Source organism: Haemaphysalis longicornis, unplaced genomic scaffold (assembly GCF_048455015.1).
Source record: "Haemaphysalis longicornis isolate Haplotype H1 unplaced genomic scaffold, Haemaphysalis longicornis Haplotype H1 scaffold_1, whole genome shotgun sequence".
In the NCBI taxonomy this organism is placed as follows: Eukaryota; Metazoa; Arthropoda; class Arachnida; order Ixodida; family Ixodidae; genus Haemaphysalis; species Haemaphysalis longicornis.
The window spans coordinates 196,581,151-196,596,314 of NW_027526203.1; the positions used below are offsets into that span (position 1 = coordinate 196,581,151).

The window sequence follows — 15,164 nt, forward strand, 5'->3', positions numbered from 1 at the left end:
CTCACAGCACCTTTCACTACTCTTGGTCCAGTGCTGCTATAAACCTGCACACTCTAGCCACTCTGTTAGGACAACCCAAACATCAGTGCCACCCTCCAGTTGAAAATCTCTCATGCAATGTTCAGTTCTATCAGTACATAGTAGCAGCCCCTTAGACACAACACCTACACCTGTGATCCCCTTCCTTCCTTTGTTTCTGCACAGACCCTGGCATGAAACTACACTTGATAAAATTACACAACAATGTGTCAACCCAAAAACTTGTGCACCTACATGAATGCTTACATGAAATTCGAATAGCAACTTCGAGTAATTCATGAATAGTGCCTCCTATTCACTTGGATTCGTAGTACACTTTTATCACTCCAAGTACGCTATTCTTTCAAATATTTGAAACCTACAAATAACCGAGGGATTCACAAATAAATCCAATAACGAATACAAATAACGAAGGGAAACCTACTAATAACAAAGGAAGGCTGGCTATGCCATACACCACATAAACTTTTCGAGCTCAACCAAATGGCACATGCCCTTGGATTTGCCTTTGTGCACGACATCAGCTGCGCTAAAAAGCCGGAAACAAATAAACCTCGCACAAAGGGGTACACTAGTCTGGTGTACGATGGTTGCTTGACAAGTCCGGTAAATTCTACGAGATGGTACCACAATTCACAGTCTACACCTAGTGAAATATTATCGATGATTGTGGCTGTTATTCTGTGATCCTGCATAGCAGAGGGACTCAACAGCCACTTAAGCAATACTCCGTATGAAACAATGTGATCATTCTATTGGCCTGTTCTGCACACTAGCATACCTGCCAACCTGGTGACACGGAAATTCGGAATATCTGCGGACTGGGGGAAGTGGCGGGCAGCACACTAATTTTTAAGTCTAAAAGGATTCACATTTTCTGACACGCGTTCTCACGTTTTCCGAACCATACGTGAAAACCGTCAGTGTTGAAGAGCAATGAGCAGCAACTCCATTGGGAAGGGCAGCGAATTCGGATATGTACGATTTTGAGAACACTTGGTAGTGCTTTCGCGGCTTCGAGCCCGCCACTGCACAGCAAAGCAACTACTGTGGTCGTACCACGGGTCTTACTGCACAGGACGCAGCAGTCATACAAAGAGCGCCATGAACACGGAATTCGTAACCGGCCCGTGAACAACATGATAGAAGCAGGCTTGCCGAGGTAGCAGTGAGTTCTGGATATGGATGCGTAGCCCACCCCGAGAAGACGACAGAAATCGCAGCTTCGCAGATGGTGATAACAACACTACGTATTGCTTTCTCGTGGCGGCGCAGGTACCACAGTGTCGGTTAAAGAGATGGTTCCATTTTTTCAAAAATTCGTATAATTTCAGGCACGATTCGTAAAATCAAAAGACAGGTCAAAATTTGTACAATTTACAGAAAATTCGGAAGAGTTCGCAGGTATGCACTAGCAGCAGTTTGGCAGATGGATAAAAAAAATTCAACATGGAAGTCCTTTAGCATAAACAGGCTAAAGCTGTGGCATAAGTTTTGGCTCTTGAGCGGCTCTCCACAGCAGCGGCTATCAGCCTGCACTTCCACAGAAAAAGCAATACCATTTTGCGGTTTACTCTCGCAGCCTTGTACCAGTCACACATGATAGACACAATGCAAAGCCCCAGTGGTTCTGCAACGAGGACAGACACCTGTTACACATTTATTACCACCCCCACACCTGCCTCCACGGGGAAAAGCCACAATGCACCAACCTCAGATGTCTATGAGGAGCTTCTGTCAATATTTTAGCAGGCATGTGTTGCGAAGCACACCTCTCAACAAATTACAGTTAGTCTGAAATAGCATGTGTGACCATGACAAACAAACCTGCAAGTGAGCACCTCCAGACTGCACCAAGCACATTTGATATGAATTCCAAGCTGCTTGTGCCACACACAAAAAACAGACAAAACACAAAACAAGCCATCATCACAGAACAGGCTAAGAGAACTAGAAACTGCCACACCCTCTCAATCCAACCATCTGGCCAAGAGACACTCAAGGGATCCGGCAAGCATGTCTCTTGTAACCAAGGGCTCTTGTATGCAATGTTGCTCACATAGCGAACATAGGAAAACCAACCCAACTGTTTTCATTCAAATGTCTCTTACAACCAAGTGTCTCTTGTAACTTATAACGAGGTTTTACTGTATTTGAAAGTGTAGGCACTTTTAGATTTTTAACTACCTGGATATTTTATTGCGTCAGTGAAACAGCCACAAGAAAACATCAAAACCCTAGCCCTTAGGTTGCAATGCATTACAAGCAAGCACGATTAAGGCGCGGTCACACTAGCCCGACCATCGGCCAATTTGGCCGGCCAACACCGCGTCGGCGAGCTGTCGGTGGCCACGTCACACCGCGCCGACGCCGAACGTAGGCCAACTGTCTGCGTCGGCGAGAAATCGGCGAAGCGTCGGTGTTGGCGCGCTGTCAGCCGGTGCACTTGTCACACCACGCCAACGATTGCGCGACGTCCCACTCCGCCGCCTCGCCTCTCCGCGGGGATCTTTCTTTCTCTAGTTAAACTTGGAGTATTGTGTCGCCACTGCAAGCGACTGAAGCCGTTTGTGCGTACTCGTTTGTGCGCTGCTTGTACTGTGTGTACTCCACAACTTCCTGTTGTATCACGGACAAAGAAGGAAAAAGCTGTGTTCGCTGCTGCGGCAGTAATAATACAGATGTTATGGATGAACCGACCTCTATAGCACGTATAATATGCACATGAATTAGTGCGTACGTCAGCAAAAATGTAACCGCCTCTAATAGAGAAGGTCTTACAGTGCACCACGGTACCGCATTTTCGAGAAACGCGGTGCAAGAAAAGTAAAATTGATTGTTGTGGCTCGCTGTTTCGAAAAAAAAAAATTTCCATAACAAAGGTAGTTCAAGAATAATTTTCCATAACAAAGGTAGTTGCCTCTCAAAATCACGCAGAAAATGATTCGTGAATTGGACACGCAAATTATGCTCCTTAAAATACTGCTTATTAAAAAAAAAAGGGGGGGGACTCCGCCGGGAATTGAACTTGCAACGTTGACCGAGTGGGTGCGACGCTCGAGACCACGGCGCCACTGCACAAATGCTGCGCTGTTGCAAATAGCCTGTGTACTAGATGGAGGCTCATCCTTCGAGTCGTACGTCGGTGTTTACTAGCTACTTTACAGAATTCTTGGCTGGTAAACTGAAATTTCTTAAATAGCGCTTGTGCAGTAAGGTTCCCCGAAGCCCCCACAATGGTTAATCACCATCAACTCCGCTGCTTCGCGAAAGCGCTCGCAAAAAATGTGTGCCCGGCTGCGACTGCGATTTCGCACTGCGGGGATAGTGCTTGTCGAACTTTGTTTTTACGTTTCATGTTAAAAACCTTGGCCGATATTGATCCCTTATTGCCGAAATTACCCTACGTAACTCTTCTTCTGCACAAAACTGACCTTAGATTTTTTACAGGCAGGCCGATCGCACACGCATATGCAGTTTGCAGCTCGGATGTAGCGTCGTCGTCGAAGAGCACGGCCGAAGCGTCGAAAGCCAAAATACGGATTGCATAAGCGCTAGAGTTGGGTTGTATCGACTTCATGGACCTTACTGAGTTTATTATACTCCACAAACTAACAAAATAGAGCCGCATTCATTACGGCACGAATGTTGTCGGTGCGCAGTTTTCGCTTCTCGGTCGATTCCCGACGACGCGTCAGGCGACCGGTCGGGCGACCGGTTTTTGTTGGCGTCTTCGGTCGACGAGCTAGTCACACTACGCGGACTTTCCATCGGCCGACGCATTTGTGTTGCCGTCGGCGTAGTATGACAACGCGGTCCGGCAACTCGGCAGCTGGCCAATGGGTCGGCTGCCGTCACGTCGCCGCCGTCGTGTCGGCCTAGCGTGACCGCGCCTTTACCAGAACCATACACAATGTCTATAGGTTGGATTAACTGGCATGGAACGCAAGCGGGCAACCATGCGCGTGCGCCGCCATGCTGTTGCCCAAGCATCTGTGTTGCTAAGGCGAAAGTCGCACTCATGTCGGGCTCCACGAGATAGCAGTACTTGTCCGTGCTGGCGCCTGATAAAGCACAGCACATTACAGCTAGCTGTTCGATGTTCCAAACTGTGCCCCACCAAACGCGAAGTAACACCTCGATGCCAAATACTGTCACATGCAGCACCCTACGATCTACTTATCACAAAACATGGTTGAAATTGTTGCACGACTAGGTAGAGTGGTAAAAACTTTGGAGCCCACGTATGCGTGAAACTGCATTGTGATGGACCAAGTTGCGTGCATATGCAAGTAGAAGCCGATTGCCATTCAAGATCTGCCACCTGTTCAAGGACAACAATGGAAATATTGTTGCAGAAAATTTTGCCGTGTGAAAGCCAAACTTGAGTGATTTGTTCAAAGGTCACCTGCGTTTCGCCAGTGCTTTGTGCCTGCTGGGCAGTGCAAGCATGGCACGGCTCGACAGACGGCCTCGCATCCACTAGCTGCTATGGTACCATCGTATCTAAATCGGTGTATGCGTGAAACACACCTTCAAAACCATTATTTGGTTTTTGTACTCAACCATGCATTAGAGGGCAATTGTGGCAACATCCATGGTCGCAGGCAACTGCAGCGTCGGCCTCTTAAAAGCCAAGTCGCTTTCGTTCGCAGCCACGGCTTCATTCTCCGGGGATGCGAAGGGCTCAAAGGCAAGTAGAGTGCCACCACATAATGTGAGTACAATTAATAATACATCTTTTGAAGCCACCACCATGAATTGGGTTGAAACACGGCAGACGATGCATGCTGGTGTTTTTTTCTTCTGCAAGATGCAGGCGCAAAGCGCACGCGCAGGCACAACATGCACTGTCGTGGCGGTTTCCAGTGTTGCCAAGCGAAGGAATTGCCAGCTAAACTTTTCAGTGAATACCATCTATAAATACGGAGCCCAGGTATGCAGCTCACCTTCAATTGGCCGACTTGAAACGTCTGGCATAACTGTTTTCTCTTTCGGATCATTCCCTGTGCTGGCAGAACTAGTCGTGCAAAATCAAGGTGTTACGAGTAGGCAATTAGGAACACTTATGAAACAGCCATTGCTTTCAACAGCTTTTTCATTCACAGATTGTCACAGTGTCCCACTGCAGCAGCCTTCACTTGTGATAGCCCTTCAGTGACCTCACCCGAGCCCTGCACCTAAATGCCCCGTATTTTATTTCATAGACTGCCTTTCCGCCCAAAGATGTTTCCCCAACACACTCGATCGCATTCGATAGTTCCCACAAAGGGCAGTTCCTAGCAAGGGGGTTGCGAAAAGAATTCAGCCTCAAGGACGCAGCCCTGCACGAACAAGAGAGGGGCTCACATGGTGAGAGACAAAACGAGCACTCGCAAGTTGGCCGTCTCTACAGCCCGAGGGTGGATCCGTGGGAACACTTCCACTGCCGCTTTGGTCCTAGCCACCGACACGCAAACAAGACAATGAAAGCACGCGGCAGCCAAGTCAGAGAAGGCTGTTCTCTGCACTCACCGGGGTTGGGCGTGACGGGAGGCACCTGCGGCTGGGGCGTGGTGGGCGTGGGTCGACGAGAGGCTGGCAGGGTGTTCTGGGGAATGAGGGGCAGACCACCAACGCCCGGGGGAGCCTGCGAGCCTTTGGGCCGCTGCCGCGGGGCCACCGATGTGCCTTCCGCCACTGGCACCTGCAGCGACCTGGGCACCAGCCAGAACAGTCCTCTGGTGAGCCACACGAAATCATTTCCAGCCAAACTGGGACAAAGCTAGAGCGTCGCTGAAAGTGTAAGCATGCATTTGATTAACTCTTGAGAGGCTCTTAGCAGGACGCACCTCTTACAGCCCTAACACTAGACCTCTGAAACCCAAAACAACAAACCATGCAAGGGAACTTTCATTTTATTAATCCTCAGTCATTGTCGCAAGGGGATGCAAAGTTGACCGCAACATGAGCGAGCGAACGCCAATTTGTGGACAATGTGACATTCTTAAACAATGCTGGAGGAGAGGAGGAGCAATCTTACCGTGGTGGCTTTGACGAAGCCATCCTGCCTTCGCTCTCACACTGAGGCACCGGCAGCTGCTCAACGTTCGGCAGAGGCGAATTCTGAGTGTTACGGACAGAGAGAGACAGAATTAGACATCTAAGGTAGCCAGTCAACACTATTTTGTGAGGCACAGTTTTCAATCGACAAGGTAGCGATGCAGTAGCCAACGTACATGAAGGTTCTGTACAGGGCATTCCCGGCCTGCCAGCAAAAACGCCACGTATGAGACCTGGAAGATGTCTGGCCTCTTCTCAGGCTGGACTTCCAACATGTAGCCTGAAAAATAGACAAAATAGACAGATGAGACTTTCAAGACAAGCCAGGGGCGCAGCCAAGGTCCTGAAAAATAGTTTGCGTTCTTAGCTTCAAAGGCTTGGAAAAGCTTGTAATTTTACTTGATTTCCTTTCTACACCCCTGACAAATTGTAAACAAAAGAACTGGATGCAGATTATGCACAATAGAAGAGTTTGGAAGCCTGTGGGAGAGGCCTTTGTCCTTAAAGGGACCCTGCAACACTCTTTGAGCAGTGCAAGTAAACCTGCGCGACGTTTACATTACACTGCCATGAATGCCTGAGCCAAATATTACACGTGCACGTGAAGCGGTGAGCGTGCAAATCGATGTTCAAGACGCGGAAAAACCAACCGCTCTCTCTTCAGTTTTCCTCATTATGCAACCCCTGGCATGGCCTAAGGGACGTCACATAGGCCATGGCTGCCCGATTCGGCTGTCACTGGTCAACTTCGCGGCTAGATTCTCCCATTTCCGTCGTCGTCATCGCCGTGTACGAACCTCTTCTATGCCTGAAACTGTAGGCACAGTTTTGCCATTTCTTTCGTGTTTTGAGTGCGCGCGGAGCTTGAGTGATGAACTCAATACTTCACTTTCAACGGGACCACTCGACTACAAACGTTTATTGCTTCAAAAACGCCCTACCAGCCCGAGCACGCACTTGCGAGCAGGCACCCATGCCTGCTTTTTTGTGGCACCAGGCCGGAAATAGGCCCCTCCGCGTTGCGGAGAAAAGGAGAAAACTACCCGGCATGTGATATATCGAAGGCCGCCGAAGAGAACGCCGCGTGCCGCCCCCCTCTCCGGGAGAGAGCGCGCACCTTTCGTCGCGTTGTCCGCGGTCGAGTTGAGAGGGAACGATTATGCGCGATTTCTCATCGCGCGTAGTTTCGTTAATTGTGAACGGATTTTCATAATTCTTGCGGGAGGAGATTTCTGGGACAATAGACTTTATCCCAAAATACATTACTAGTAGTCGATGGCAAGTGTTGCAGGGTCCCTTTAAAGGAGCCATGAAGACAAAATACAAGTGTGTTATCCGAAATACTTCTTGTTTTATAGTGCCCCCAGTGCTTGTCCGAATGCAAACGATGCTTTATTCACAAAGAAATTGATTACTTTAAGTTAAAATTTTTATTTTCCCGCTAAATCGTGCATTTTTGTTGTCTGCACTGACATCACAGGAACCGACTGTTCTGCTACTAAGGACCATAGCTTTGCAGCCGATTGGGAGGCCTTGTTTGCCGTTAGTGAACCTAGATGGTGCCACCATACCCTAGCAAGCCGTTTTCTGCCCTTGGCACAGAGCAAGAATTTTCGTCTCCATGGCCTTTGGTTTAAATTGTTTTTGACCGTATTTAAACCTGGCTTGTTTTTGTTCACGGAGAAAATAATCGTTCCGTGAAACATAGTGCTCGCTTGACAAATATGGTCACGTAAGACACCCTTCCTTGCGTCAATCGGCAAGTGTAGTCTGAGACAACTCCAAAGCCCTGCAGTCCTGTGCAGCTAAACCAAGCATAGTGCGCGCAGTACCAACAGCAGTACGCATCGGCACTTCTGTTTACGTGTGCTTTCGTAACTTCCACTGTTCGTCCCACCATTCTTACGGCTTTGAGAAGAATGTGCCCTAAATTTAAGCGCAAATGGCTCGTTCGGCATGCTTATAAGCTCTGCCTATTTTCGTTTGCTTTTGCCGCCCTCCGCCAATCCCAGAGCTGTCACATGTGACATCATAGGTTCTGTTGCGGGAAATGAGCTGGTGGGTCGAATGGCCATTCCCCTTTTTCCTAATTATGTAGCTTATTTGAGCGAAGTTTACATTAAAAGTGGTGTCAGTATGATTCTAACGAGGCAATCTTTTGAATGAACCAAACTTGTGTTTTCTCTTCATGGCTCCTTTAAAGGGACACTAAAGGGTAAAAACAAGTTGGCCTGTATCAATAGATTACGGCCTGTATCAATAGATCGCTGCCAAAAAACGTGACCCCAGTGAGACTGAAGAACAGCGCTTTCGAATACACTAAGTGGCACACCAGGAGGTCGAGTCTGCCCTTGCCACAGTTTATGGAATAAAGAACTCAGGTTTGGTGAAGTTCGGCATTCATTATTCCCACGCATGATTGATTGATTGTGGGGTTTAACGCGCCGACGCAACGCAGGCGATGAGGCGCGCCGTAGTGGAGGGCTCCGGATTAATTTTGACCACCTGGGGATCTTTATCGTGCGCCGAAATCTCGTACACACGGGCGTTTTTGCTTTTCGCCTCCATCAGAAAAGCGGCCGCCGCGGCCGGGAATCGAACCCGCGACCTCGTGCTCAGCAGCGCAACGCCTTAGCCACTGAGCCACCGCGGCGGGTTATTCCCACGCATGCATCGTTTCCATTAAGTTGGATGATAAAAGATAAGAAATGCCTCAAGTTGGGGGAAGGTTCCCATCCATCGTGTGCAATCTGCCGCTGGCCGTGCGCAGTCCAACTGGTCTAACTTCCGATTTCACAGCCATCCATCAGATTATTTAGCATAGCTGTTTTACTGACCAGACTAAAATAATTAAAAATGTGGAAGCTGCTTAGGGGAATGCCAGGCAGCGATCCTATTTGTTTAACGAACGGTTTCGGGCAAACCTGCCTCCTAACGTAGGGTTTGAAAAGAGCCTGGCAAGTTCTGCTGGCCATGACTGATTTTTATAGCTGGTTAGCAACTGCTCCTAATTACACTGTTGCTTTATTTTCTCAGCTTAGCGTGCGTCTCTACACACTCGACCACATGTGCTAGGCCTTTGCAAGTGCCAGCGCTAAGTTTCAAAAACAGCATTAGGCAATCATTTTCTTCCGTGTGAACGCTGTGCAGAGATAAGGAACAAATTGTCTGTAGCATTTAATACTGGTCAAAGTCCCCACTTTACGCTCATATGCCCCCCCTCTGTTTGGATTAAGAGGGTCTGTCGTAATGGGCGTAGACTGTACATCAAATCAACCTCGGCAAGCACCAGAATACCGACAGAACACGCTCACTGCCAATACATGGTGATGTTACACACGTACAGCTTGGATTAAGAGGGTCTGTCGTAATGGGCGTAGACTGTACATCAAATCAACCTCAGCAAGCACCAGAATACCGACAGAACACGCTCACTGCCAATACATGGTGATGTCACACACGTACAGCTATCTATACCTGTAAATCTTGTAAAACCCGTATATCTGTAAAACCTGTATATCTATACCTGTAAATCTGTAAATCTTTCAAAATTACAGTTCTATCGTTTTTACAAAACTTTTCACTCAGTCGCTTCAGACTAGTTGCATCCCTGACGACTGGAAAATTGGGAAAATTACACCGCTTTACAAATCTGGTGATCGATGTTTTCCTAGTAACTACAGGCCTGTGTCATTAACTAGTATTCCGTGTAAAATAATAGAACATGTCATTTATAGCCACATTGTAAATTTTTTGGAGTCTAATTCATTTTTCAGCCCAGCCCAGCATGGTTTTAGAAAGAAATATTCTCGTGAGACCCAGCTAGTGTGTTTCACTCATGATGTACACTGTGCTCTTGATCGTGGATGCTTTACAGACTGCATATTCCTAGATTTTTCTAAAGCGTTCGATTCGGTTCCGCATGGTTTATTTATAAAACTTTATAAACTAAACTTAGATCATAATATACTTCCATGGTTGCGTTCCTTTTTGACTAACCGATATCAGTTCGTAAATGTGAACAATAACCAAGGTGAACAATGTGAACAATAACAATAACAATGAATGGTTTCTTCGGTTCATTTAGGTGTACCCCAAGGATCCGTCCTGGGGCCTCTGCTATTTTAATTTATATAATGGCCTTCCAATTAACATCAGCTCATCTGTCAGTCTTTTTGCCGATGTTTGTGTTATTTACAGGCAAATAACTAACAACGACGACATCCAAATTCTGCAATCCGATATTGACAGTATTTCAGATTGGTGTGAATTATGGAAAATGAAACTTAAAAATGCGCATTTCCCGAGTTAACACTACACCTCCTGAATACTCATTAAACAATGTCTTGAAGTTGTGCCGTCGTACAAATATTTAGGTGATATAGTGTCTTCTAACTTGTCATGGAAACCTCCCATAGATTATGTTGTAAGTAATGCCGATCGTATGTTACGATACATTCGTAAGAACTTTAATTCTTCACCTAGCTCATTGAAACTAATTCTCTATAAAACTTTGGTTCGTTTGAAATTGGAATATGCGGCTGCTGTTTGGCATCATGGTATTGCATCGCTCACCAACGAATTGGAGGCGGTTCAAGATCGTTCATGTCGCTTCATACTTTCAAATTATCATTGCACGTCCAGCGTCACCACAATGAAAACGACTTTATCTCTACCACTACTCGAGCACCACAGGCAAATATCGCGTTTGTGCCTATTCCACAAAATATATCACGGCAATTCCATTCTTAAGGGAAGACTACTAACCAATACATCGTTCATGTCAGTGCGCGTTGATCATCGATTCAAAGTAGGCATTCAATCTTGTCATACAAAGTGCTTTCACGGTTCATTTGTAGCGAGCACATCTGTTAAATGGAATCAACTGCCACGTGCAGTTGCCGAAATCTTGGACGTCGTGGCTTTCAGGCGTGCAGTTTCCAGACTGAGTGAAAATGTGTTTGCCGTTATGTTAACTTACCCTGAATTGGGCAGTGTTTATTTGTTTATTTAGCCTTCTCAAGTGAAGATCCGTTGTATTTGTATTGTCGCCAGCCAAATTTGTGCAGTGTCGACTCTGTTGGAGTAAAGCTGGGTTATATGACTGCTTGCGCCAACTTGTGCAACGCATGCTACCTTAATAAGGAGCTGTTGATATAACTATCACAGTGTCTGTACTGTTTGTGTAAAGAGCTGTTGTCATCATATTATTGCTTGCTGTACATTTCTCCAAATATTTTGTTATCCCCCACTCCCCTCTGTAATGCCCCTGGGCCCTGAGGGTACGTGAACAAATAAATAAATAAAACCTCTCACTAAAGGCCATCACAGCAATGGCCAGGGCCACACCAGATTGTCGTCTTTTCAGTAACCCGTCCCTTCCATCTGCCTCTACAGCTGCACACAAGCCGCACACATGACCAACTGCGTTGGGAACTTAACAGCCCCATATCTGTGCCTTTTGCAGCAAACTAAAGCCAGCGGCCAGGTATTCAAGGGCAGAAGGACTAATCAACATCTGAAAAAGCCCACAGTGTAGCCCCGCTGTGATTTTCAGTATGGTAAAAAGTGACTGGTCAGGTCTTTTGATGCAGTGGCCTGAACCCCTATCCACTGCCAGTAAACACGCTGGCCCCCGGTCCCCGTGCAACGAATTCCGCAACCAGCAGATACGGCCCCACTGAGAGGGGGAGAGAGAGAGGCGGCACTCACGAATGAGGGAATGCATCTGCTTGGAATAGCGCGAGTTGTCCGGGATGGTGAAGTTGCCGCTCTGGATGGCCAGGGCACTCTCGCCAAAGGGCAAGCTGAAGAAGCACAACTTGTACAGCAGGCAGCCCAGGGCCTGCGCGGTGGGGCGGCACAGGTGGGCGAGGGGGGTTAGCCTCAAAAACAGTGCACTGCACAAGGCAGGGGGCAACTTCTCTAACTTTCAAGCGACTAGTGATCAGCAGTTACCAGTGGCAGTAGGGATAACCACATTTACTCTAATTTAATGTGCCCTCAATTCTAAGGCGCACCTAATGTTCCAGACCGAAAAAAAGAACAAAGAGCAAACATTTTCTTCACAGCACAAGCTGTTTATGGATGCAAGAGCTTCATTTATTATCGCACTACGACACCTTTCATCACCCTCAAGTTCAAACATACCGCACGGCAAACCAAGCATACGGACTGCCCTTCCAAACGCAAGTCGCGAAAACTTAAAAATATATAAAAATGTTCAGCAAGAGGCTGTCACCGAGCGGCTTGGGCTTGCTATCTAGAAAGCAGTGCCTGCTATCCGCTAGGGGTTCTCGAACTTTTTCTGGCACAAGAAGCACTAGCAAGGTACCGCGGAGCCCCTCACACCAGCTGTAAACGTCTTTTGCACCTTATAGATAACATGCCCGCACACACTATCCACCGGAAAGGTATATATAATTGCCTCCCGAGCATGTGTGTTTTTTTCTGCGTGTGTGCTTAGCTGCAGTAAGCGCCTTTTTTTCCAACACAAAAAGATATGCTTCCTTTTTGTCTTTTTGGTGTTGCCACAGTCCTGCGCAAGATTTGAGGCTTTGCTTACGCAAACGGGCAATTATGGTCGCCCTGCTATGTCGATAATGATAAGCAACCACCAGTTGATTGATTGATTGATTGTAGGGTTTAACTCGCTGACGCAACGCAGGCACGCCGTAGTGGAGGGCTCCGGATTAATTTCGATCACCTGGGGATCTTTAACGTGCGCCGAAATCTCGTACACACAGGCGTTTTTGCTTTTCGCCTCCATCAGAAAAGCGGCCCCCGCGGCCAAGAATCGAACCCGCGACCAGCAACCACTAGTGCTGCTTAGGTTGGTACTTGATTCTTGATGCGATTTAGGGACTTATTTTCTGGGGAAAAAGGTGCGCTTTAGAATAGAGTAAATACAGTAGGTTTTTGAAGCTTATTACCCCAAACCCACACCTAATGTCGAGGTATGTCACGTTATGTATAAGCTCAACAGTCTGTTCGCCAAAAAAACTCCTGAATACTGGTGGATCACCTGTGACAAAAACAAAGTGAGGTGGGCTTGGGGCCCATTCTTGGCATCAGGTTAGAACCACTCCCTCGCAATACCAGAGTCTACTTCCCCTAAAAAATGTGATTTTATCAAAACGATGCACTAGGTGCAGTTGTCCCATCCCTGTGAGCCAAACAGGTACACAAACAGGTACGTGGTACATAAGCCATTACTGGGTTGGAAACCCACTTCTAATCCAAGCACGGCTGCGCACGCACAGCTTGGAGGGCAGTGAACACAAGAATTCACGGCGCAGCGGCCAGGACAGGACCGCGGAGTGTCCGCAAAAGCCCTTGAAGGTAGCAGGCACCTTGTGCCCATGGGGGGCGGCCCAAACGCAGAGAGACTGAACAGTCCTCTTCCCAGCTCCCTTGGGAAGCAGCCACTTGCCTTTGCAGCAGGCACCAGGCAAGGCGATCTCTGCTGTGCCACACGCTCTACCACTTACAACAGTTCACCGCACCCCTGTAGATTATGCCCTTTTAAGTAGTGTGAATTTGGCATGAAAGGGCAATCTTCGAAGCTAGTGTTTCTGTCATTTAAAGGGACGGACAACCGATTTTTGTCGCGTATATGTTCTCTAGCTCATATGAAAGCCAGCGTTTTATATAGCCCGATAACCACAAGCAATTTCTAAACAAACTGGCGGAAATAATTTTAATTTGGCAGCAAACTTCCTGAAATCGGAAGGGTGGCGGTTCGTAGTGTCGAAACTTGACACTACTATATGTGTCCCTGTCACGTGACCTGCAAACCTAGCAGCTACTGTAACTTCTGAAACGTTTATTTGCGTATTGCAAACCTTTTAAAACAAGTATTTGTACGAGGTTAAATTGCATATGTATTTCTAAACATTATTCTGAAATTTTTAAAGACACGCCGCCCGCCGTCGCTGGGTGCCTCTCAGCATGCCTCTCAGTGTGGCTAACTGAGCCTCCATGCCCAGAATCAACGGCAGCGTTCAGTAAACAGACCCAGCGAAGGAGCTTTGACGATTCTGCCTGAGTCAGGGGCGTTTGTTCTGCCAAAATATTTGATTTCAGTTTCCAAATACGCCAACGGCAGCTTAAAAAAAAAAAAAAGGAACGTCGCGCCCGGGGAGAATCGAACTTCCCGCCTCCACAACGTGCGGCCAGATTCTACCTATCGTCCATCCCAACAGATGGCGCGTTCGTGTAAAATAGACCGTTGCATTAAAAAAACACATAAAGGAGTAGGAAAGCCTGCCATTCAAACTTTTTTAGCTGGGAACAAGTTTTTAAATATCGTTTTTTATTTCGCATACAAATAAAAGTATGTTGCCAAGCTACTCTATGTCATGGTTGCCAGCATTAGTTTTGGGAGGGACACATACGGCTCGTAGATAAAAAAAATCGGTTTAAAAAGTTCTAGGGCGTTATAAGCAAAAGCGTTTCTCGTCAAGGTGCTTTAAGTGATGCCCTTTCATTTGGGATAGAAAATATATACTCGACAAATATCGGTTGTCTGTCCCTTTAAAAGCGTAAAAAAAAAAACTGACCTCTTTACCCAAGGGCAACGGTATTGCACAGGGTCTGTCCACAGCCCTGACCTGAATATAAACTATAGCCAATGCATCACCTTCAGTGGGAGAGAAACAAATAAATAAGGACCCCAATACTTGCTCACCCAAATGTCTGCTTTTGTCGTGATGAGTTTCCCACTGTAGAGCTCCACCATCTCAGGCGCCCGGTAGGCTAGCGTCGTGTATCTGAGCATTGGAAACAGCGAAGAGAAAGTTTAGCATCAGTGACAGATCACACGTGAAGCTACTAGCTAACCATGTACCCAAGCAGGTGACTTGTTAGCTGTAGGCAACCTAGGGGCTCATCAGTGCGTACACGTGGCGATGGAGGTGTTTTTTTGTGCTGACAGAACATACCTTAGCTACCGTATTTACTCACGTAATGAACCCACTTTTTTTCCAGAAAATTCGGCATGAATTTGGGGGGAGGGTTCATTATGCAGGATAAATTGCAAGAGATTTTTAAAAGTTGAAATTTCATATAATAAAGTTGCTAAC

General features: G+C 47.0%; 1 protein-coding gene across 2 annotated transcripts in view; it reads right to left on the bottom strand.

Annotated features, from left to right (window-relative positions):
* The window catches only part of Nak (Numb-associated kinase), a 65,366-nt gene that overhangs the window by 30,143 nt on the left and 20,059 nt on the right, over positions 1-15,164 (bottom strand). For both annotated transcript variants that reach the window (XM_077672333.1, XM_077672337.1), the window contains exons 7-11: positions 14,771-14,852; positions 11,794-11,926; positions 6,258-6,361; positions 6,062-6,144; positions 5,554-5,735 (exon numbers count right to left, since the gene is read on the bottom strand). In XM_077672333.1, coding sequence (XP_077528459.1) covers positions 5,554-5,735; positions 6,062-6,144; positions 6,258-6,361; positions 11,794-11,926; positions 14,771-14,852 — 584 coding nt within the window. The remainder of the gene's footprint in view (positions 1-5,553; positions 5,736-6,061; positions 6,145-6,257; positions 6,362-11,793; positions 11,927-14,770; positions 14,853-15,164) is intronic.